Below are 26,385 nucleotides of genomic sequence, written 5' to 3'. Positions count from 1 at the left end.
GGTGCCTAATCAGGTGCCCCCCACCCCCAGCCTGCAAGAAGGCCACCTAGTTTTATCAGGCAGGCTTTCTGAGGCCTCAGCCGCCTGCCAGCCAAGGGTAAAATACTCGTGGCGACAGGCGGAGGTCCTTACGTGGCCGTTAATTGTCACTTAAGGGTCCTGATTGACCTGGGGCGAGCGGGCTATTTCTCGCTCCCGCTGCCCCGTGTAAATTTGCAGCAGAGACAGGAACAGGTCGGGAAGGACCTTCCCTGCCTCTCACTCCATTTTACGTATTTCCTCGCCCACCACCACCCACCCCTCCCCTCCCCACTCCACCCAACCAGCCCGATCTTTTGGGGTGGGCGTAAAATTCCTGCCATAGTTTCAATGAAAGAAAGCCCATCGGAGGTGACCAGACTGAGGAGGGGTAGGGGTGGAGCAGTGCCAGTCTCAGCACCCAGCTCCCTTTGTAAGGGGACAACCAAACAAAATTATTTGCAGGGATCCAGATCTTGACACTGCCTAGATCTATAGTTGGGCCCTATTGCCATCCTGGTTGGCAAGGCAAGACTGATCTAACAAGGCTTGCCACTGCCAGCTGTGCATTGGGTCCCAATGGATCAGGGGCATGGAATTCCCAATTTATGGAGACCCTGCTACCAGCCACAGCCCATCCTATGCCCTTGGCCATCTCAGAATCTTGCGCACAAGATAAGGTCCCAGGTCTGGCCTAGTTCCAGCCCATTCCAGTGGACTCTGGCCAAGGCCATAGGTTTTCGGGTCCAGAAAGATGAGTGTAATGGAGGCCCAGATGAATCTGCCACACACATCGAAAGAGGTCTTCCTGGATCTGCACCGAGGGTACGAGAATGTCTGGATGCAGTAACTATCAAAAGGTCATGAGGTTTTAAGAGCACTCCTCATAAAAATGGAACTTACAGTTTTATAGCACCTTTCACAACCTCAGGGCATCTCAAAGTGCTTTACAGCCAATTAAGTATTTTTGAAGTATAGTCACTGATGCAATGTTAGTTGAGGGAAAAATATTGGCCAGGACCCCGTAGAGAACTCGAAATCTCCTCTTTGGAGAAGGCTACGAAATTTTTTGCCTCTACCAGAGAGGGCAGACTGGGCCTCCGGCTAACATCTCATCCAAAAAATAGCACCTCCAACAGAGTAGCACTGCACTGGAGTGTCAACCTACATTTTGTGCCCAAGTGTCACTAATTTGATTGAGTTTTTTGAGGAAGTGACAAAGATGATTGATGAAGGAAGGGCAGTGGATGTTAGCTATATGGACTTCATGAAAGCCTTTGACAAGGTCCCGCATGGCAGACTGATACAAAAGGTGAAGTCACATGGGATCAGAGGGGAGCTGGCAAGATGGATACAGAACTGGCTCGGTCATAGAAGACAGAGGGTAGCAGTGGAGGGTGCTTTTCTGAATGGAGGGATGTGACCAGTGGTGTTCCGCAGGGATCAGTGCCGGGACCTTTGCTGTTTGTAGTATATATAAATGATTTGGAGGAAAACGTAGCTGGTCTGATTAGTAAGTTTGCGGACGACACAAAGGTTGGTGGAGTTGCGGACAGTGATGAGGATTGTCAGAGGATACAGCAAGATATAGATTGGTTGGAGACTTGGGCGGAGAAATGGCAGATGGAGTTTAATTCGGCCAAATGTGAGGTAATGCATTTTGGAAGATCTAATGCAGGTGGGAACTATACAGTAAATGGCAGAACCCTTAGGAGTATTGACAGGCAGAGCGATTTGGGCGTACAGGTCCACAGGTCACTGAAAGTGACAACGCAAGTGGATAAGGAAGTCAAGAAGGCATACGGCATGCTTGCCTTCATCGTTCGGGGCATAAAGTACAACAATTGGCAAGTCATGCTGCAGCTGTACAGAACTTTAGTTAGGCCACACTTAGAATATTGCGTGCAATTCTGGTCGCCACACTACCAGAAGGACGTGGAGGCTTTGGAGAGGGTACAGAAGAGGTTTACCAGGATGATGCCTGGTCTGGAGGGCATTAGCTATGAGGAGAGGTTGGATAAACTCGGATTGTTTTCACTGCTACGACGGAGGTGGAGGGGGGACATGATAGAGGTTTACAAAGTTATAAGCGGCATGGACAGAGTGGATAGTCAGAAACTTTTTCCCAGGGTGGAAGAGTCAGTTACTAGGGGCCATAGGTTTTAGGTGTGAGGTGCAAAGTTTAGAGGGGATGTGCGAGGCAAGTTCTTTACAGAGGGTGGTGAGTGCCTGGAACTTGTTGCCGGGGGAGGTGGTGGAAGCAGGTATGATAGCGACGTTTAAGAGGCATCTTGACAAATACATGAATAGGATGGGAATAGAGGGATACGGACCCCAGAGGTGCAGAAGGTTTTAGTTTAGGCAGGCATAGAGATCGGCGTAGGCTTGGAGGGCCAAATGGCCTGTTCCTGTGCTGTACTGTTCTTTGTTCTTCGTGTCTTGAGTGGGGTTTGAACCTTCAACTTTTTGATCGAGGGGAGAGATAGCTATCTACTGAGCCAAGGCTGGCGTCCCTGTCAAAGAAGCCACCTAATTTTCCCAAATAAATTAAAAGGTACATCGGGAAAGTTCCTTTACGCCATGTGCTCTGAGCTTCCTAAAAGTTTTAATATTTATCATGCCCAGAAAATCTCCCCCGTTATCTCATTCGAGAAGGAGTTCTTTCAGAAATGTTTAGAACAAGGCATTCCATGCAAGTCAATGCCTACTTTGTTATTAGATGCCATTTTAGGAGGATCCTTTGCCACCTCACAACCTCCCCAGCAATAATGCAGTGCCACCGCCACTTGCAGTTATATAGCACCTTTACCATAGTAAAATGTCCCAAGGCATGGTCACAGAGGCGTTATCAAACAAAATTTGACTTGGAGTCACATAAGGAAATATCAGGGCAGATGACCAAAAGCTTGGTCAAAGAGAAAGGTTTTAGGGAGTGTATTAAGGGAGGAAAGCAAGGTGGAGAGGTTCAAGGAGGGAATTCCAGAGCTTAGGATCAAAGCAGGTGAAGGCACAGCTACCAATGGTGAGGCGATTAAAATTGGGGATGCGCAAAAGGCCACAATTGGAGGAGCGCAGATATCTGAGGATTGCAGGGCTGGAGGTGGTTAGTGAGGGTCAAGGCTGTGGTGGGATTTGAAAACAAGGATGAGAATTTTAAAAATCGAGGTATTGTACAGTAGATCAGGGAGCAGGGGGTGGTGATGGGTGAACGAGACTGAGCGAGTCAGAATACGGGTAGCAGAGTTTTGGACGAGCACTAGTTTATGTTAGATGGAAGATGGGAGGCCAGACAGGACAGAATTGGAACAGTCGAGTCGCAGAGTCGTACAACAGAGAAACAGGCCCTTCGGCCCACCGCGTCCATGCCGACCATAATGCCCATCTATACTAATCCCACCTGCCTGCATTAATTCCATATCCCTCAATACCTTGCTCATTCAAGTACCTGTCCAGATGCCTCTTAAATGTTGCTACAGTTCCTGCCTCCACCACCTCCTCAGGTAGCTCATTCTTTGTGTGAAACATTTACCCCTTTGATCCCCTTTAAACCTCCTCCCTCTCACCTTAAATCTATGCCCTCTAGTTTTAGTCACCCCTACCATGGGAAACAGACTGACTATCTACCCTATCTATGCCTCTCATAATTTTAGAGATCTCCATCATGTCCTCTCTCAGCCTCCTTCGCTCCAGGGAAAACAGACCCAGCCTATCCAATCTCTTTTTATAACTCAAGCCCTCCAGACCAGGCAACATCCTTGTGAATTTTTTCTGCACCCTCTCTAGCTTAATCACATCTTTCCTGTAGTGCGGCGACCAGAAGTGCACACAGTCCTCCAAATGCGGCCTAACTAACGTTATGTACAACTGTGACATGGCCTCCCAACTCTTGTACTCAATGCCTCGGCCGATGAAGGCAAGCATGCCATACGCCTTCTTCACCACCCTGTCTACCCGTGTTGCCACTTTCAGGGAACTATGTACTTGCACCCCAAGGTCTCTCTGTTCAACAACACTCCCCAGGGCCCTGCCATTCACTGTATATGTCCTGCCCTGGTTTAACTTCCCAAAATGCATCACTTCACACTTGTCTGCATTAAATTCCATTTGCCACTCCCTTGCCCACTTTCCCAGTTGATCTATATCCTGTTGTAAACTTAGACAATTTTCTTCACTGTCCACTATACGACTAATTTTGGTGTCATCTGCAAACTTACTAATCATGTCCCCCTACATTCTCATGCAAGTCATTAATACATATGACAAACAACAGAGGGCCCAGCACCGATCCCTGTGGCATACCACTGGTCACCGGCCTCCAATCTGAAAAACAACCCTCCACTACCACCAAGCCGATTTTGTATCCAATTTGCTAGCACACCCTGGATCCCATGTGTTTGAACCTTTTGGACCAGCCTACCATGCGAGACCTTGTCAAAGGCCTTGCTAAAGTCCATGTGGACAACATCCATCGCCCTGCCCTCGTCAATCCTCTTGGTCACCTCCTCAAAAAACTCAATCAAATTCGTGAGACATGATTTCCCACGCACAAAGCTATGCTGACTATCCCTAATCAGACCATGCCTTTCCAGATGTATATAAATCCTGTCTCTCAGAATCCCTTCCAATAACTTTCCCACCACTGATGTAAGGCTCACCGGCCTGTAGTTCCCTGGCTTATCCCTGCTGCCCTTCTTAAATAAAGGCACAACATTAGCTATCCTCCAGTCCCTTACCCATGGCTAACGATGATACAAAAATCTCTGCCAGGGCCTGAGCAATCTCCTCCCTTGCTTCCCATAGCATCCTAGGATACACCTCGTCAGGCCCTGGGGATTTATCCACCTTAATGCGCTTCAAAACCTTCAACACCTCCTCCTTTGTAATGTTGATATGCTCCAGGATATTGGTGTTCCCTCCCTTGAACTCACTAGCTTCCATGACCTTCTCCATGGTAAATATGGACGAGAAATATTAATTTAAGACCTCGCCCATTTCCCGTGGCTCAACACATAATTACCACACTGATCCTCAAGGGGACCTACTCTCTCCCTAGCTACCCTTTTACTCTTAATATACTTATAGAATCTTTTAGGATTCTCCTTTCTTACCTGCCAGGGAAATCTCATGGCCCCTTTTTGCCCTCCTAATTTCCTTCTTAAGTGTAGTCCTACATCCCCTATACTCCTTGAGGGACTCGCTTGATCCCAGCTGCCTATACCTGACATATGCCTCCTCCTTTGTCCTGACCAGACCCTCAATATCCCTCGTCAACCAAGGTTCCCTAAACTTGCCAGCCTTGCCCTTCCATCTAACAGGAACATGCCGGCCCTGAACTCTTCCCATCTCACTTTTAAAAGCCTCCCACTTGCCAGACGTCCCTTTACCTGTAAACAGCCTCTCCCATTCAACTTCTGAGAGTTCCTGTCTGATACCATCGAAATTAGCCTTCCCCCAATTTAGGACTTCAACCTGAAGACCAGTCCTATCCTTTTCCATAACTATCTTGAAGCTAATAGAGTTATGGTCACTGGTCCCAAAGTGCTCCCCCATTGACACATCAACCACCTGTCCATCCTCATTTCCTAAGAGGAGGTCGAGTGTAGCCCCTTCTCAAGTAGGGCCATCCACAAACTGCTTCAGAAAACTATCCTGGACACACTTAACAAATTCTTCCCCATCTGATCCCTTAGCACTAAGGCAGTCCCAGTCAATATTAGGGAAGTTAAAATCACCTACTATTACTACCTTATAATTCCTACACCTATCTGTGATTTCCCAACATATATGTTCCTCCAATTCCCGCTGACTATTGGGGGGCCTATAGTATAATCCCATCAAAGTGATCACCCCTTTCTTATTTCTAAGTTCTACCCATATGGCCTCGCTGGACATTCCCCCCGGGATATCCTCTCTAAGTACTGCCGTGATGTCCTCCCTAATCAATAGTGCAACTCCCCCTCCTCCCTTACCTCCACCTCTGTCAAGCCGGAAGGATCGGTACCCCGGAACATTGAGCTGCCAGTCCTGCCCATCCCTCAACCACTTTTCCGTAATAGCTATAATATCACAATTCCATGTCCCAATCCATGCTCTGAATTCATCTGCCTTACCTGTGAGGCTTCTTGCATTAAAGTAAATGCAGTTTAGCCTACCAGACCTTCCACGCTCCCTGTCCTGCCCCTGCCCGGCCTGCCTACTGGACTTGCTTGCTTTAACCTCTACATTTGCCTCAACTATCTCATAGGCGAGACTACTACTTTGGGTCCCACCCCCCTGCAAGACTAGTTTAAACCCTCCCGAGTAGTACTCGCAGTAACAAAGACATGATGAGGGTTTCAGTGGCAGATGAGCTGAGACGGGGCAAAGTCAGGCAACATTAAGGAGATGGAAAACGGCAGTCTCAGAGATGGCACAAATACATGGTCAGCAGCTCATCTGGGGTCAAACACAACACCAAGGTTGCAAAACAGTCTGGTTCAGCACAAGACACCAAGAGACCACAGTTTAATCGGATTATGTGCTCAATTCACTGGAATGAGACTTGAACCCACAACCTTCTGACTCCAAGCCAAGAGTGCTACCACTGAACCATGGCTGATTTCTAGCAAAAAAATGCAATAAGTTTTACTTAAAACAGAAGTTAAATTGGCCAGCATTACACACCAAATCAAAGGGTTATATGAAGTGCCAATCAAGAGTAAATAAAACACAGTTTAAAAAGTGGCCAAGGACTGTTTAATTTAGAGTAGGTCAATGAGGTGAATAACTGTTTTGCATTGCATGCAAGAGAGAAAGATCAATTAAAGCTTTTATGAATGGGGAGGAAGCAGGATTTAAGTGATGTAATCAAAAAAATTTATAATCTAATCACCCATCAAATGGTTGCTTTCAGCATGGAATAAATGAAAAGCACTGCTCACCAGGACAGAAACAGCTAGATTTTTTTCCCCTGCATTTCTTGCTTTCGATTGCAGTCTCCCTCCCTGCTGCACGAAAGATGCTGACTCATGTGGAGATCCAGTTCCACAGGTACCTGTCACTCTCCAACATCTCAATCAACAGGCCATTCTTCATCTGAGAGCTTAAGAGAGTGAATGAAGGTGATAATTCCCTTCCTAACAGCACTGTTGGTGTACATACACCCCAAGGATTTCAACAGTTCAAGAAGGCAGCTCACCACCACCTTCTCAAGGGCAATTAGGGATGGGCAGTAAATGCTGGCACAGCCAGTGACGCCCACATCCCATGAACGAATAAATAAAAAATTCAATAATAGTGGTGGGGTGGATGGGGGCATCATATCGAACCAGTCCTCAGCCAACACCCTCAACATTGCAGGTTCCTCTTTACTTGCTCAAAACCCACCTGTTACATCTATAACATTTTCTAGTTCTGAAACGGTTACCAACTTGAAACACGAACTCTGTCCTGTCACAGCTGCTGTCTGACCTGTTATTTCCAGTGTTTTCGGTTTAGATTTTATATTTATATTAGTGCCTTTAATGTGGCTAACTGTACCAAGGTGCTTCATAGGAGCGTTATCAAACAAAATGTGTCACCAAACCACATAAGGTGATATCTGGACAGATGACCAAAAGTTTGGACAAAGAGTTAGGTTTTAAGGGGCATTTTAAAAGGAGGACACACAGGTAGAGAGGTGGAAAGGTTTAGGGAGGGAACTCCAGAGTTTAGGTGCCCAGGCAGCTGAAGGTAGGCTACCAATGGTAAATGAAGCAAATTAGGGATGCGCAAAAGATCAAAATTGGGGGAACGCAAGGATCTGAGGGTTGCAGTACTGAAGGAGGTTACAGAGAGATAGGGAGGGTTGTAGGACTGGAGGAGGTTACAGAGATAGGGAAGGTTGTAGGACTGGAGGAGGTTACAGAGATAGGGAAGGTTGTAAGGTTGGAGGTCTGGTGGTGAATTTAATCAAACAGGCATCAACAGTTGCCTTTCATTTTAAGAAAAGGATAGCAGAGTGCATCTGATTTTAGTTTCCTTTTTCCTCCTGGACTATGCTCAGTGCCACAGCTACTCAAACTCGAAGAATACCGCGACTCGTTTGTCCTTTGCAACGTGCTTTTTATTCCTTAATCTTTTACAAAATATAATTTAGTAATAACAGTCACTGCAGGGTGACTTATGATGCAATTATCACAGGACATGCAATTTTTCATTAAACACCCACACATTAAAATGAATATAGTGCTCCTGTGGTGACTGTTATTGCTCAAGCCCATTACACTGCAGGAAACTTGGAATCGCCAATCTCAGTGAGAGGCAAGTGAGAGAAAATGTAGGAGAAAGGAGTGGGAGGCTGGGAGGAGGTAACACCAGAAAATTGTACAATAATTGGAACATCGCCAGATGGCAAATATAGGATTCAACATTTTCTACAGACATGCTTTCAATCAAAAAACTATAGATCGCAATGCAATTGTCACGGATGGATGTAAATCTCAGCCAGTAAACCAATTAGATTCCTGTCCCAGATCGCAGAGATTCCAGTCTGAGAACAGTAACCCTATCAGAGGAAGCACAGTCCCATCTCAGTAATCTGGTCTGTATCAGGACAGGAACTGCAATGACATGGGAACACCATGGCCTCCATGTAATATCAGCTGCGGCTTGCTCGATAGTATTCACATCTCTGGAGTGAAGGTTGTGGGTTCAAGTTCCACTCCAGAGACTTAAGCACAAGATTCTAGGCTGATACTCTACAGCAGTACTGAGGGAGTGCTGCACTGTTAGAAGTATTGTCTTTTAGATAAGGCATTAAACCAAGGCCCCGTCTGTTCTCTCAGGGTGACGCAAAAGATCCCACAGCACTATTTGAAGAAAAGCAGAGGTGTTCTCCCTGGTGTCCTGGCTAACATTTATTCCGCAATCAATACTAATTAGAACAGGTTACATCTGGTCATTATCACATTCCTGCTTGTGGGAGCTTGCGGTGTACAAATTGTCTGCCATGTTTCCTACATAATGACAGTGATTGCACTGCAAAAGCCCTTTATTGCCTGTAAAGTGCTTTGGAATGTCCAGAGGTCAGGAAAAGTGCTATATAAATGCAATTCTTTCTTTTTCTTTATGTTCCCTTCCAGTGACACACCATCCAGACAGGTATCACTGTTCCTTCATTGCCAATATCCTGGAACTCTCTATGCAACACCATTGTGGGAGCACAATGTACTGCAGTGATTCAAGGAGAAGGCCTAGCTCCACCTTCTCAGGGCGACTAAGGATGGGCAATAAATGTGACCTTGCCAGTGTTGCACACATGCTGAGAACAAAAACAAAATGCCACAGCTTTAACCTGCAGTGGGATTTAGCCGTCAATGAAGAAAGAGTTTCTAATTCAAGCCAATTGGAAATCTACATGTAGGATTTCTGTTTGAAAGCATCTTCACATCATTCATTTGAAGAGTTGAATCAAAATCCTCTCCAAAAGTGCATTGAGATACCCAACTCAATTCTTATTCTCCTTTCGAACCATCAAACAAAATAATTGGAAAGCTCACAAGCTGATGAAAAGCACTCCAGAGGACTGAAATTTATTGTTTGTTGTTTAAGGAACCAGACAATTTATTTAGTTCGGGGCTGGCTCAGCGCTGGAGGTATTTATTTCATTAAAAATTCTACTAGTTCTCAGAGAACTTCTGAAAAATTTATCTAGGAGCAGGTGAGCTGATCTCCTCCTGGACTGCAGGTGTAAAACAATCTGCCACACAGACAAATCTCCAGATGTACTGCCATGCTGTCTCCAACACAGAGACGGTTTTCCACCTCCGAGCAATAGAATCATACAGCACAGGAGGCCACCATTCAGCCCAAGCCAGCTCTTAGAAAGCACTATCCAATTCGTCCCATTCGCCTGTTCTTTCCCCGTGTCCCTGCAATTCTTCCCTTTTCAAGTATTTACCCAATTCCCTTTTGAAAGTCACTATTGAATCTGCTTCACCCTTTCAAGCACAGAATTCTAGATCATAACAAATCAGAGTAAAAAAATCTCTCATTTTCCCCTGGCTTTTTTGTCAATTATCTTAAATCGGTTTCCTTTGTTTACCAGCCTCCTGCTAGTGGAAGCAGTTTCCCCCTATCTACTCTATCGAAATCCCTCATAATTTTGAGCATCTCTATTTCAAAACTCCCCATAAACCTTCCCAGCTCTAAAGAGAATAATCCCAGATTAAACATGCTTAAAGTCTTCTCTCCCTCCACATGATGCAGAATAGGATATGGGCAGCAGAGTTTTGGATGAGCTAAAATTTATGGAAAGTGGGAAATGGGAGGTTGGCTAAGGGAGTATCAGAATAGTCTAGACTGGAAGTGACAAAAGAATGGATGAGGGTTTCAGCCGCAGATGGGCTGAGATTAGGTGGAAACGGGTGATGATATGGACGTGGAAGTAGTGGTGTTTATGAAGGTGAGCCCATTTTATGACCATTGCTACTGGCTAGAAAACACAGAAGTGGGTGAATTGTGCAGGGAAGAGACTCCTAGTTGATTGTATGTTGGGAGAATGGAGCCATGTAACTGGGTCAACATTTGAATTTTCAGAGCAATCTGAATGAAGGCACGGCAATTGCCAATTTCTGAAAACACACGAAAAAAAAACACTAAGATTCCATTTTCCCATATTGCAGATAAAGCACAAACAAGTCCATTTCATATATCAGCGTAACAAATTTCACATGAGCTACAACGCCATCCAACTGGTCGTGTGGTACATTATCATTTTATGCTTCTCAAATAAAGGTAACAGATCTTCCTCTTTTGGGCTTGGGCATAAAGCATCACTTGGTCAAGTTGCTTAGAGGGAAGGATTCCATGCCTGCCCAATTTGTCTCTGCGAATTACACGCAGGCAAGTGCTAATGAGGAAAATTTGTCCCAACAATTGACATTCACTGTTGCCAACTCAAGTGAATGATGCCATCCTCAGTTAAGTGTGACCCAAATCTCAAAAAGTAAAATACAGGCACCAAATCCCATCGCCCCTGTGCTCGCTGACCTACATTAACTCCCAGCCCCCAGAAGCATCAATTTTAAAATTCTCATTCTCATATTCAAATCCTTCCATGGCCTTGCCCTTCCCCATTTCTGTAACTTCCCCCACCCCTACAACACCCATGACTCTGCGTTCCTCCAACTACAGCCTCCCATCCACCCTTGCTTCCTTCACTCCACCATTGGTAGCCATGCATTCAGCTGTCAAGGCCCCAAGCTCTGGAATTCCCTCCCAAAACCTTAATGCCTCTCCACCTCTCTTTCTCTCTCCTTTTTAAAGACTTTCTTTAAAATCTACCTCTTTGACCAACTGTCTCCTTCTTTAGCTCAGTGTCAATTTTGCTTGTTGGTTACACTCCTATAAAGTGCCTTAGATAGATAGATAGATATGCACACACAAACACACACTATTTTTCACCAAATTGACACACTGGAACAAGAGTGGGAGCGATCGCATGAATTTCACATTCAGCAAAGACACATCCTCTGCACAGTAACACGATCATATAAAAATAGGCTCTCCAACTGGGAGATGTTAATTTCCCATCCTACGCTGGTACCACTACAATCTCTGAGCAATATTTAAAGTCTGCTGGAGATTAAACGTTTCTTCTTCACAACATGGACCTAATTTTGTTTGAGTTGAAACTAATTCCAAAAGAAGTTTGCAGTTTAAACTGTCATCCCTAGTAAGGCACAAGACATTATCCTTACGTATCCCATGTTCAGAGTGCCCTGAGAATGTTGCCCATACGCAGAAGATGTATGGTTCAATCATGCCCGGTCAGATTTGTTACCACTCTCAAACACAGGTTCCAGAATCACAGGAGGCCGCCATTCGGCCCATCATGTCTGCACCGGCTCTGCGAAAGAGCAATTCACTCAGTTCCAATCCCTCGCCTTCTCCCCGCAACCCTGCACATTCTTCCTTTTTGCAAATCCTCCTGAGATCAACTCTTAAGTTGTTTGTAATGTTGCAGAATATCAATAGTGGCTGCACATGTCAAAACTGTTAGACCAGCTGCCCTCCACCCCCTACTGTACATATATGAAAATCGCTACTGGTGCCACACAGCCAAGACCCAGGCAGTGCTTCAGATTGTGACGACATACCCACATTGATTGTTTACCACAGTAAAAATATTACATTTGCCAATTAAATATGAATTGTCTTGTCATTTTTCTTCTAGGTGCTCACCAAAGTTAGTACTGGACAGTGGTGCACTTCCCAATTCAAGCAACCAATACAAGCACCAAGCACTCCAGGTCAGCATAGCTCATTGCAAAGTAAAACTTCCTCAATTTCATTTTTTTGATGAGGTGACTAAAGTAGTGGACAGGACAACGTCCATGCTTGTCATTTATATATACTTCCTGAAGGCATTTGATATGTCCCTCATAAGAGTCTGTTTGCTAAAGTTGAAGCCTACAGAATTGAAGGCAAGTTATTGGTCTGGTTAGGAAATTGGCTGAGTGGCAGGAGACAGAGAGTAGGGATAATGGGCAGGTACTCTATTTTCCAGGATGTGACTAGCAGGGCTGAATTTTCAGGACCCAACAAAGATGGGAAGGGAAGCAGGGTGGTGGAGGGAGTGGCGTGGGGGTGGAGGGGGAGAAACCTGGAAATACCAGCACTGGGCAGCATGGCGATTTCAAGGCGCCAATCCCAGTGCCAGCAATAATGAGCAGTGCAGGGCAAGGGCCAGACAGGAATCCTGCTCTTCCTCCCCATTGAGGCCAATTAACAGTTTAGAAGAGCTGGTCAGAGTTTGACCTTTTAATTTTTAAGAAGGAGGACAGTTTACCCAAGCCTTCAGAAACTGACCTGCTAAAGGCAAGAGGGTAAGGAGTGGGGGAGTCAGCAATGGCTGCCCCAGGCCATCGCCCTGGCCCTATTAGAGGGTCAGCGGGGCAAAGGGAGACTGAGCATTTGGTAAGGGGGTGCCCTTGGCCCTGCAACAGGGGTAGGGAGAGTGGGCACTCAGCGCCTGGGCTTTGGAAAGTGTCAGTGCTGCCCCCCCACCCTCCCCCTGCCTTAGGGGGGCAGCGGAGCAGGGGACAAGGCTGCCAAGGATAATTGGGTGGCCACCTGCCCAACAGGAAGGCTCCAGCTGGCAATGGGGGCACAACTGTCAGATTTTGGGTGCAGTCATGATGAGGGGCAACAGCCTCCGCAGAAATGGCAGAAACACAGGCATCAGGAGGGCATGGGAGAGGAGAGAAGGGCAGGAAGGCAACGGAGGCCAAACCCTCAACACAGGATCAACTGAAGATGGGGCTGTCTGGAAATGACTGAGAACCAGCGCCACAGGAGACTGCAACTCTCCAGGCAGATGATCACAGACATCTGTGCCCTCATCACTAAAGACCTCGCAGCAATGATCGCCATTGCCCTGCCAGTGGCCAAAGTTACTGAGGTCTTGATCTTCTTTTCTACTGGCTCCTTCCAAGAATCAGCTGCGGACCTTAATGGCATCTCAAAAATGCCTGCACACTACTGTACCTTGCAGTTCACTGGTGCCCCGGTTGCCAGAGCAGGACAGCACATTCATTTAACAACAGGTCCAGCTTTGCAGGGACAAAAGGCATTGGGGTTCGCCTCCACCGTTGGATTCCCCTAGGTGCAGGGCATCGTCGATTGCACCCATTTAGCCATCAAGGAACCCAGTGACTGGCCAGTGAGATCCATCAACAAGAAGGGCTTCCACTCCCTCAACATCCAACTGGTCTATGACCACAGCAAGAACATCCTTCAAGTCTGCACTCGCTTTTCTGGCAGCTGCCATGACTTCTTCACCCTCTGCCAGAGCAGGCTGCCTCAAATCTTCACTCCAACCCCCAAAGTGCATGGATGGATCCTAGGGGTCAAGGGAAATCCCTTGACGAGATGGTTACTGACCCATCTAAGGGAGCCCCAGTCAAAGGCACAGAGGTGATACAATCAATGCCACCTCTCAACAGGGCAACCTTTGAGCAGGCCATCGAGCATCTGAAGATGCGTTTGTGATGCATGGAGGTGTTCTCCAATAGCCTCCTGCATGGGTCTCAGTCATTGTGGTAGTCTGCTGTGCTTGCCATAACATGGCCCTCGAGGATGGTGAGACCCTGGAAAGAGATAGCTCATTGAGTGAGGAGCAGGAGGTACAAGAGGCAGATGATGCTGAACAGAGAGGTGCCCCTGCTGTATGACAAGATGGCCTCCTCCTTGTACCCTCTGGAAAGAAGTCCTCCCTCCTCTCCCTCACAACCACCAGCATTAGATCCAGGTCGACATTAATGAAATGAGGGTCTGCCCTGCCCGGCTGCCAGGCCTCCGGCTTCCCTGTGACATTGCACTTGTTAAACTCCAGAAAACTTATTATGAAAGGATAATACTGGAGCCTATCTTTACTCAGTGTCACATTTATTGTACAGAGTAAAAGGATTACAGACATGTAGCTCCTCACTCAAACCCTTCAACAGTCTTAGTAAGTGTCTGCTTATAAGCGCTCAAGAAAGACCCCAATTAACATCCTCCACCTGCATATAATCAAACAAATGACACACAATTAACAGTTTTACATCACTTCCCCCTGGTGCAGTGGAAGGCTTTGCAACAGCAGATCTCTGCCTCAGGACAACCAGCAGCTTCAGTGATGGCTGCAATGGGGAGTCGAAATGAGTCCCACGCTTTATATGACCCACCCCACTGGCTCTAAGTGAATAGAAAACTAGTTTCTAGATCAATGAATGGCTTCCCCATACAAAAATCTGAACTTTAAATCAGTTTCCCATCGGAGGTGGGTTTCTGACCCAAAAACATATAGACTCCTGTTTCCCGCCTCCGTGGGAAAATTCAGCCCAAAGTGTCCCACAAGGATGTGTGTTTGGAACTCAATTATTCACCAGACATATTAATAACTTAGATGATAGGACAGAAAGCCACAGACCCAAATATGCTGATAACACAAAGATAGGTGGCATTGTAAGCAATGTAAATAGAAGTGTAAAATTACAAAGTTACTGATTGACTTAATCTATGGGCAAGATTGTGGCAAATGGATTTCAGTGTAGGCAAATGTGAGGTCATCCACTTTAGACCTAAAAAGGATAAAATAGGGTACTTGGTAAAATGGTGTAAAGTTAGAAACAGTAGAAATCCAAACAGACTTGGGGGTTCAGGTATACAGATCTTTAAAATGTCATGAACAGTTACAGAAAATAATCAAAAAGGCAAATGGAATGCTGGCCTTTATACCTAGAGGACGTGAATACAACGGGGGTAGAAGTCAGCTTTACAAAGCCCTGCCTTGATCACACCTGGAGGACTGTAAGCAGTTCTGGGCATCACACCTTAGAAAGGATATACTGGCCTTGGAGGGAGCGCAGCAAAGATTTACCAGACTGATACCTATAAACATACGAATTAGGAGCAGGAGTAGGCCACTCGAGCCTGCTCTGCCAGTCAACAACATCATAGCTCATCTGATTGTAAACTCGACTCCACATTCCTGCCTACCCCCGATAACCTTCCACCCCCTTGTTTATCAGGAACCTATCTACTTCTGCCTTAAAAATATTCAAAGAGTCTGCTTTCACTGCCTTTAGAGGAAGAGAATTCCAAAGACTCACGACCCTCATCGAGAAATTTCTCATCATTTCAGTCTTAAATGGGTAACCCCTTATTTTTAAACAGTGACCCCTAGTTCTAGATTCTCCCACAAGGGGAAACAGCCTTTGCACATCCACCCTGTCAAGACCCCTCAGGATCTTATATGTTTCAATCAAGTTGCCTCTTACTCTCCTAAAGTCCAGTGGATGCAAGCCTAGCCTGTCCAACCTTTCCTCATAAGACAACCCACCCATTCCAGGTATTAATTTAGTAAACCTTCTCTGAACTGCTTCCAGTGCATTTACATCCTTCCTTAAATAAGGAGACTAATACTGTACACAGTACTCCAGATGTGGTCTCACCAGTGCCCTGTATAACTGAAGCATAACCTTCCTAATTTTGTATTCAATTCCTCTTGCAATAAACAACATTATATTAGCTTTCCTAATTACTTGCTAATTACTAGCCTTTTGTGATTCATGCACTAAGGCACCCAGATCCCTCTGCATCTCAGAGCTCTGCAATCTCTCACCATTTAGATAATATGCTTCTTTTATATTCTTACTAACAAAATGGATAATTTCACATTTTCCCACATTATACTCCATTTGCCCTCTCACTTAACCTATTTATATCTCTTTGTAGCCTCCTTGTGTCCTCTTCACAACATATTTTCCTACCTATCTTTGTGTCATCAGCAAATTTAGCAACCATACTTCCAGTCCCTTCATCCAAGTCATTTATATAAGTTGTAAAAAGCTGAGGCCCCAGCACCGATCCCTGTGGCACACCACTCGTTACATCTTGCCAACCAGAAATTGACCAATTTATGCCTGCTCGCTGTTTCCAGTTAGCCAATCTTGTTTCCATGCCAATACGTTACCCCCTACACTATGAGCTTTTATTTTCCACAATAGCCTTTGATGTGGCACATTATCAAATGCCTGTACTCCAAGGGTTAAGTTGAGGAGAGATTACAGAAACTCAGAATAAAAACAAAAAGTGCTGGAAAATACTCAGCAGGTCTGGCAGCATCTGTGGAGAGAGAAGCACAGTTAATGTTTCAGGTCAGTGACCTTTCATCAGAACTGACATAAAGTTAGAACTGTAATAGGTTTTAAGCAAATAAAGTGGGGGTGGGGCAAAGAGAACACAAAAGGGAAGGTGTTGATAGGACATAGGGTCACAGAAAATAACTGACAGGAGGTCATGGAGCAAAGGCAAAGAGTGTGTTAATAGTGTGGTGAAAGTCAAAGTGTTAGTGCAGAGAGGGTGTTAAATGGCAGAATAACGAAAGCTCTAGCCAAAAGCACAAACATAAAAAAAAACAATGGGCAGGCATGAGAAAAAAATTGAATGATGAAACAAACTAAAGTAAAATGAAAAAAAAAGTAAAACAAAAATAAAAATGTTGTGGGTGGAGTGGGGGGGTGGTGGGCAGTCATGCTCTGAAATTATTGAACTCAATGTTCTGTCTGGCAGGCTGTAGTGTGCTTAATCGGTAAATGAGATGCTGTTCCTTGAGCTTGCGTTGATGTTCACTGGAACACTGCAGCAATCCCAGGACAGATATGTGGGCATGAGAGCAGAGGTTGTGTTGAAATGGCAAGCAACGGAAGCTCAGGGTCATGTTTTCAGACCGAGCGGAGGTGTTCCGCAAAGCGGTCACCCAATCTGCATTTGGTCTCCAGTGTAGAGGAGACTGCATTGTGAGTGGCGAATACAGTATACTAAATTGAAGGAAGTACAAGTAAATTGCTGCTTCACCTGAAAGGAGTGTTTAGGGTCTTGGATAGCGAGGAGAGAGAAGGTGGAAATGCAGGTATTACACCTCATGCGATTGCACGAGAAGCTGCCATGGGAAGGAGACGATGCGTTGGGAGTAATGGAGAAGTAGACCAGGGTGTCGCGGAGGGAACGATCCATTCAGAATGCTGAGAGGGGAGGGGAAGATGTGTTTGGTGGTGGCATCACGCTGGATGTGGCAGAAATGACAGAGGATGATCCTTTGTATGTGGAGGCTAGTGGGGTGGAAAGTGAGGACAAGGGGAACCCCGTCACGGTTCTGGGAGGGAGGGGAAGGGGTGAGGGTAGAGGTGCAGGAAATTGGCCGGACACGGTTGATGGCCCTGTCAACCACAGTCGGGGGGAATCCTCAGTTAAGGAAAAAGGAAGACATATGAGGGTCGCTGTTGTGGAAGGTTGCATCATCAGAGCAGATGCACGGAGACAGAGAAACTGGGAGAATGGAATGGAGTCCTTATAGGAGGCAGAGTGTGAGGAAGTGTAGTCGAGCTAGCTGTGGGAGTCTGTGGGCTTACAATGAATATTAGTAGACAGCCTATCTCCAGAGATGGAGACAGAGAAGTCGAGGAAGAGCAGCCGCAAGCCGAGCAGCGATTTACTTGTACTTCTTTCAATTTAGTATACTGCATTCACTGCTCACAATGCGGTCTCCTCTACACTGGGGAGACCAAATGAAGATTGGGTGACTGCTTTGCGGAACACCTCCACTCAGTCAGAAAACATGACCCTGAGCTTCCTGTCACTTGCCATTTGAACACACCCCCCTGCTCTCATGCCCACATATCTGTCCTGGGATTGCTGCAGTGTTCCAGTGAACACCAACGCAAGCTCAAGGAACAGCATCTCATTTACCGATTAAGCACACTACAGCCTGCCAGACTGAACATTGAGTTCAATAATTTCAGAGCATGACTGCCACCCCCTACATCTTTATTTTACTTCTTTTTTTTTTTTAATTTCTTTTCATTTTATTTTAGTTTTTTCATCATTCAATTCTTTTTAATCATCTGCCTGCCCATTGTTTTTTTTCATGTTTGTGCTTTTGCCTGGGGCTTTCATTATTCTGTCATTTAACACCCTCTCTGCACTATTGCTTTGTCTTTCACCACACCATTAACACACCCTTTGCCCCATGACCTCCTTGTCAATTATTCTCTGTGACCCTCTGTCCCATCAACACCTTCCCTTTTGTTCTCTTTTGCCCCACCCCCACTTTATTTGCTTAAAACCTATTACATTTCTAACCTTTGCCAGTTCTGGTGAAAGGTCACTGACCTGAAACATTAACTGTGCTTCTCCCTCCACAGTCGCTGCCAGACCTGCTGAGTATTTTCCAGCACTTTTTGTTTTTATTCCAGATTTCCGGCATCTGCAGTATTTTGCTTTTATTAGACAAACTCGGGTTGTATTCCCTGAAATTTAGAAGGTTTAGAAGTGACTTGATCAAAGTTTTCAAGATATTAAGGGGAACAGATTGGCCTAGATAAAGAGAAACTACTCCTGCTGATTGAAGTATCTAGCACTAGGCAGCATCGTCTTAAAAATTAGAGCAAGACCTGCCAGGAGTGAAATTAAGAAACCTTTCTACACACAAAGGCTAGTAGAAGTTTGGAACTCTCTTCCACAGACAGCAATTCAGGCTAGATCGATCGTTAATTTAAAATCTGAGATTGATACACGTTTTTTCACCAAAGATATTATTTTGAATAGCAATATCTGTGGGAGATTCCAGGTCAAATTAGGACAGCCACTGATTAGAAATGGTCCAAATTCATTTCACTTGGGACTTTTATGCCTGAATTTTTTGATGGGCTAATACTTATGTTTGTATTGGTCTTCAAATAGATGTTGACGCTTCATTTGGAAGATAAATGAACCATTCAGTGCCTCAAGCCTGTCCTGGCCATTCAGTTAGATCATGGCAGATCCGTACCCCAACTGCATTTACCCACTTTGCTCCACATCCCTTAATACCCTTACCTGACAAAAATCGTTTGATCTCAGCTCCAATTGACACCCAACAGCGACAGTGGGGGGGGCGCGAGTTCCAGATTTATACTGCCCTTTGTGTGAAAAAGCACTTCCTCATTTCACTCCTAAGCATTAATTTTAAATTATGTCCCCTCTTCCAATTCCCCCACAAGAGGAAATAGCTTCCTCGTATAAATTAATGGCCGGGAAGTCAGGCTTTAGAGCTCCAATTTTCCCAACTGGTGGTCTGTGGAACAGCTCCCCTCACAAAGTCTAGAATACATCCATCAATTTACGGACTGCCATATTTGTGCCTGGCAGGGGTTGAGCTAATAAAGATGAATGATGTCAGGTTAGCATAAGGATTGCCATTAGTGATATTAATAGGTGTCCAACTAACACATTCATGTACCATTCTTTTGTCCACTTAATTTCTCAGGATGTTGGCACCACTGGAAAAGCTGGCGTTTATTTCCCATCTCTAGTTGCCCTGAGAAGGTAGTGGTGAGCCTTCTTCGTGAAACACTGCAAGACATGTGGGGAATTTTTTGTACTGCTTTGATACATCCGAGTGGCTTGCTGGGCCACTTCAGAGAGCAGCTGTGAGTCAACCATGTTGGCGTGGGACTGGAGTCAATAGGCCAAATTTGGTAAAGACAGCAGGTTTCCTTCCCTAAAGGACATGACTGAACCAGCTGGACTTTTACAACAATCCAACAGCTTCATGGTCACTTTTACTGATATTAGCTTTTTTTTCCCCTTTAAGATCAGGGCATTTAAAAAAAAAATTCTCAAATTTTCAAACTGGGAAGAAACATCAACTCACAAATGGTTTAACAATTATGCCAAATTCTGAGCCAAATTATACAACCACATGAAGCCGGCATTGATCAATATCACTAGCTGGGGAACCTAGGTCTATTTGGGATCAGATAACTTTTGCACTTAAAGCACACAGTGGCAACATCAAAAACTCCTCAATAATGCATAATATAGTGAGATGCAGAGAACAGTACCTCATCAAGTGCCCCAAGCCCCACAGGAACTCCTTCTTGCATCATTTGCATTGTCATGCCAGTCATGCTGGTGGTCTTTGATTGGTACTGCCAAGTTAAAGGGGTAAAACTTCCACACACACAAAAATCACAGACTGGAATTGCCCAACCTATCAATATGCCTGCTCAGCATGTACCAGGTCAGTTTTTTTTTAAACCCTTCCTTAGTATTATATTGAGAGCAGAGGACAGGAGACCACGAGGAACTGGGTTGTGGTTGGCCAAAGGGATTGCATTGCAGCTGAAAGAAAGGAGATTCTTTGAGCCCATCAGTCTGGCCAAAAATTCAAACTAGCTCTCAGACTTGAAAAAATGCCCTTGCCACACACTGCTCCACCCTCCTCAGTTATTCTATTCTAATATATACTGGGCACATGACTTCCCCATAATTAGCCACTCATTGTTTCGCTGTAAGTGTCAAGAATTTCATTATCCTTCTGTGGATGACATATGGCACTACAATGCTTAACAAAATCACCTACTACTGGCATGACATGCCCACTGATTCCTCACCACACAGCTGCAAAGTGCCAAAAACCTGCTCCTCAGGCCTCTGCCAATCCTCCTTCATAGGCCTGTTGCTAAGAGATGCCTGAAACTGGCCCAGACGACTCTCCTGCTGATTTCCCACCCAACCCCATTCCCCTCCTCGCCTCCGGATGAGGCCAATCCTCCATTCAAGAGTTTCCCACGGCTGATCTTGGGAGTCAGTCGCGGACAGAAGAGAGATTTGGAAATTCAGAAGCACATTATATAACATCTAGATCAACAACAGGACTGCTCTGCCTTTTCCAACATGTAATCAAACAGTAAATAAATTGGCATTACATATCAGGATTGTGTGTGTAAAATTGACTGCAATTTTACTTCCAAACTTATTTCTGCTGAAGTAACGTTCAAGTATAAAGGCAGGTTGTTTCAAACAACTTGGGTGTGCTCAAACCTTGCAAATGGAAAACAATTTCAATTTGCGAAGTAAGTCAATGTTGAACTGATATTTATGTGTAAATGTTACCCTGAGGGTTAATCTTTCAAAGGATTTTTTTAATGTGTTTTCTCTCTCCCTGTCCCCATACCAGGCGCTCTCTCTCTCTGCTGTCTTGCAGTTTGTTGCATATTCGGTCTATAAGTTGGGACTGATTAAATATTCACAAGGACCGCGTGCAGGTAAAGTGCCAAAATATTTAAACAGTTCTTTAAATAAAGATGTTTTAAAAAGATATATTGTGCTACCTATTTAAAAAAATTGCTGGGGTTATCAGTGTGTTAGAAGCGGAGAGCCGCACAAGTGAGATCAAGAGACACCGCCAGGTGGCGCGGATGTGAGCGCTTTAAAGTTGTGAATGAAACTGTGAAATCTTCGAAAGATTCAGTTTTACCTTCGCAACTTAAACTGTGACCTTCCCTTTCAGTAAACACACTGCAGCTACTTCCAATGACCGGCATAAGCGAATAATAATATTACATCTGCATTATGTTTGCGTGTTAGAAACCATTAACATGTAGCAAGAGCTGATGGTCTGTCTCTTCAAATATTTATGCAGCACTTTCCTTAAATCGTGCATGTAAGTAGACCTCGGGAGGAACGAGACTTCATGCTAAGTAATGCAAGGTGTTTGATATAAATACTGTAGAAAGGCCCATCTCCAGCTTGATCCCAGTGAAATTCCCCAGCCCCGTGTGCAGTTCATTAAATACAGACTCAATGATGTCTTCAAACTGCAGACAACTTGTCGGTTGTCATAGTTTTCGGTGTCATGTTCATTGACAATTGGGTGAATAAAAAATAATAAAGCCCATTACGATTTTAAGATGCGGTTAAAGATGAATTGAAATTGACACTTTATTGCATCCCATAAAACATCAGTGTTGATAGAAACGATGACCGATAATATTAGGGGAACGTCACTGAAATATCAAGCTTGCACGAGACTCTGGTGTTTAATATATTCATTCAGTTTAGCAAATCTGCTTGAAGCCAATTCTGCTTTGTTAGCGGTTCACATTTAAAAACAGTGAAGTGGAAGAGTTACTGGATTGAATATGTGAAGCAGACCCGCACTGTTGATACTTTCTGGATATACCTTTCTGGTTTTGAGGATTTAAAATACTCGCTTTTATTCGGGTTTAATGTGAAATGAGCTCACAATGAGGACTGTCCAACTTCTGGTTGTTCAGCTTTGGCCCGAGTTACAGGAAGCTGTCGTTTCTGTAGCTTTGCAGCACCTTCCTTCCTATTACAGAGATCCCCCTCTCTACATGTTAAATTATAGGTAAATACACCTTAGACCGCCTGCCCCCTTGGTAAGGTCTTTGCTCTGTTAAATTGCCTCCAACGCGTATCAGCAGCCGAGGAGTGAGAATGTGGAACCGGCTGGAGCGGTGATGATTTTAAGAGGATGGCTTAATGTATGCAAGGGAATGGAGGGATGGAGCAAGGCGATTCAAGCTGGAAGAGGCTCACGGAGCGTATAAACACCAGCATAGATCAGACGGGCCGAACGGTGTACAGATTCTGTTTAAAATTCTGTGTAAAACTAAACACACCCTCCAGATATCAGCGCAAGAGCTTAGGATAAGCCCTTAGACCAATCACCAGCGGAGAGGAAAGAGGCAACGATTTGAAACTAGACTTTTCTGGTTCAGTTTTCTTCACTTCCCCCGGCTCGGAGTGGAGCGGCCGCACTGACGGGGCGGTGATACCGCACTCGGGGTCAGTGCGAGTAGGCAGCACCTGGCGCTACAATAGGGGGCGGCTCTGTCTTTGAAGGGCTCCGAAAAGGCAGGACAAGCAGATCTCAAGGTTCGGTTGAAGCCGGACAGATGCTTAAAAGTACAGACACAGGGGGCGAGCAGATAGATCATGGACGGTAAAAAATATATATATATTTAGATTAGGGAGAGGAAGAGAAATGGCTAGATAAATGGAAGAAAGAGGGAGAACCAGATGATTGGGTATCATAGTTAGATGGAGGGAGATTTATAGGAAGGTTACGAGATAGCTAGATAGAAAGATAAATATAGATCAGGATCTGGAAAGATCGATCGGCCCAGTAAATGATTGAACAACAATACTTACAGATTAATAGACATGTTATAGCACTAGTTAATAATATGATAAATAAAGAGAGATAAATGACCACAGATAGATAATGACTATAAATGGAGCCATTAGACTGCAAATAGATAAATTATACATATATGGGTCATGGCTGGCTTAGATGAATAGCTTGTGTAGACTTTAGCTGTAAATAGCTCCCCATCTCCATGGGTGGCACTTAAACCAGCTCTTGGCGAATTCAGGTTCATACGAAGAGGAGAGAGGACAGTTGTATGTGTTTGGGGTACTTTGCCAGCCTGCTCCGATAGTTTGGTATCCTGGGTAAGTCTGGACCTCTGTTCGGAGGGGTTATGGAGTCTGTCCGGTCTCTCCACTCCTTTCCCGGGGCCTCACTGCACATAGTTAACGAGTGTCCCGAAGATCCGCCACTGCCTTACCTGTACCACTGGAGCCCTTTGCTGTAGTGTCTGTCGAAGAAGTGCGGCTCCGCTCCCAGCGCCCTGACTGCCGGGTGCAGCCGCATGAACTCGAGCAGAGCCCGGGTCCCTCCCTTCTTCACGCCGATGATGAGAGCCTCGGGTAGCCGCCGCAGAGCGCACCACCAGCGGCCTCCCGCTCTGGCCGTGCCGTTGGCCGCTCGGGCTGCGGGGGGCCGTGCCGCGGTCTCCGGGGCTCCGCTGCCCTGCTGCGGCTCCGCCCCGTCCCAACCGGGCGGCGTGTAGGATCCGGACGAGGTCTCCTCGTCGCCGGGCTGCACGGTCGTCGGCCGCCCTGCCGCCTGGACTTGCCGGCTCAAGCCCAGCTCCTGACTCCTGCTGTCCAGCGGGATGGAGTCACAGCAGGCGGCCAGGAAATAGAAGCAGAAAAGCGAGACGCTGAGGAGGAAGAACATGGCCAGGGGTTTGTGCAAGAGTCTCCCGATGCCGACACCAGAAGTAAACAGGGTGTCTTGGTGGAAGGTCCTACATGCCATTCCTCAGAGCGATGCCCATTTTCACCCATCCTAGTGGCATCAGTGCCCCTTCATCACTACTGCTCCCAACACCAATCAGCATCATTCCATCTTCTGCTGCTCTGCAAACTCTTTGAATGATTTTTTTTCAAACCATCAACTCCCAACTTTGCCCCCTCCCTTGCTGCTGTGGGGTTTCAAACCCTGTCTGTATTCCAGCTGGAGCAGAGTGAGTGCTTTCTCTGACAGGCTGGTTACTGGATTTAATCCTCTCTCTCCCCCCCTCTCTCTCTCCCTATAACCTCCTCCAACTCCGCATCATTCCAGCTCTCCCCTTCTGGATAGAGAACTGGTTCCCAGCACTTTTCATTCATTCATTCATGGAGTCACACAAACTCCGACCCAGCTGGACTGGCACAGGGGCAATTTCCATTGGACCAGGCGGGTTTGGGGCGTGGTTATTTAAATGAAGCGCTCTTTAATTGGACGCGACTCATAAAAGGCGGGGCTAATTTTACATAATATTAATTACTTTGAGGGTCGGATCTGAGAATTGCAAGTTAAATTTCTGTAGTAGGGGATGGTGATTTACTCTTTACATTTCAATACACTGGGTGACCAACAGAAACTGTAATTCACTGCATTGATTTCATTACTATTACATCGTGTATCCTTTTGAAAAACTATTCTTCAGGCAAACTTCATTTTCAGGAAAACTTTCTGTCAAGTGTTGAAGGTGAGATGATAAAAAGTTTATTGGCAGTAGTGCATCAGATGTGAATGTAAAAAAATCAATGGCTGATTTTAAACATCAATTACAATTGTTAAGTTCTGATGAAGGGTCACTGACCTGAAACGTTAACTCTGCTTCTCTTTCCACAGATGCTGCCAGACCTGCTGAATATTTCCAGCATTTCTTGTTTTTATTTCAGATTTCCAGCATCTGCAGTATTTTGCTTTTATTTTATACAATTATTAAGAGTTGTGCATGTCATGCCCATTACAAGTTAAATGTGTCCCCAGCAACAGAAAATCTGCCTTTCCATAGAACGAATAAAAAATGTTACCACTATCAATTTTTTTTATTGTTAGGTAAGAGTATTAGGGGATACAGAGCTAAGGTAGCGAGATGGAGTTGAGGTACAGATCACCAATGATCAAATTGGAGTAGACTTGAGGGGCTGAATGGCCTACTGCTGTTCCTGCGTTCTTAGTCTCACCATATATATCTCTCACAAAATCCTACCAAGTCCTTTCATTCACTGTGATCAATGCCACGGGAGATCCACAATTATATCTAAAAAAATTAATGATTACGAGCATTTTCTAACAAATACAATCTGCATTCTTATGGTTTCCGATAGGAAGGAAGGTAGAAGAGAGTTCTAGATTTCCACTACCCTTTGTATGGCATCATCCCTGAGGAACCTAGCTCTAATTTTAAGGCCATGCCCCTTTGGTCTGCACTCTCCCACCAGAGGAAATAGTTTCTCTCTATCTGTACCATCAAATCCTTTAGTCACCATAAACAACTCAATCAGATCACACATTAATCTTCTATCTTGATCGAATACAAGCCTAGTGTATGCGACCTGTCCTCATAATTTGACACCTTTAGCCCGCTATCAATCTGATGTTAGCTTTTAGTCATTTCTGTACTTGGACCCCTAAATCTCTCTGTTACTCCACAGTTCCTAGCTTCTTAACATTTGGAAATTACACTGATCTATTTTTCTTTGGTCCAAAGTGGATTATCTCACACTTCAGCACATTTGAGGATAAGTGGTGGTTTAGTGGTAATGGTACTGGGCTAGTAATCCAGAACCCAGGCTAATGCTCTGGGAACAAGGGTTTGAATCCCACCACGGCAGATGATGAGATTTGAATTCAATTGATAAATCTGGAATTTAAAAAAAGCTTATGTA

At 45.2% G+C, this 26,385-nt stretch overlaps 1 protein-coding gene across 1 annotated transcript in view; it reads right to left on the bottom strand.

Moving 5' to 3' along the window:
* hs3st3l (heparan sulfate (glucosamine) 3-O-sulfotransferase 3-like) overlaps nucleotides 1-24,813 on the bottom strand; it is a 159,102-nt gene extending 134,289 nt beyond the window's left edge. Inside the window, exon 1 of the mRNA XM_068057944.1 lies at nucleotides 23,946-24,813. Coding sequence (XP_067914045.1) covers nucleotides 23,946-24,481 — 536 coding nt within the window. The 5' untranslated portion in view covers nucleotides 24,482-24,813. The remainder of the gene's footprint in view (nucleotides 1-23,945) is intronic.
* Nucleotides 24,814-26,385: the final 1,572 nt, after the last annotated feature.

The sequence above is a fragment of the Heterodontus francisci genome, chromosome 26 (genome assembly GCF_036365525.1).
Source record: "Heterodontus francisci isolate sHetFra1 chromosome 26, sHetFra1.hap1, whole genome shotgun sequence".
Lineage (NCBI taxonomy): Eukaryota > Metazoa > Chordata > Chondrichthyes > Heterodontiformes > Heterodontidae > Heterodontus > Heterodontus francisci.
Note: the sequence above shows the minus strand (reverse complement) of the source record. Positions and strands in the feature narration are given on the sequence as shown.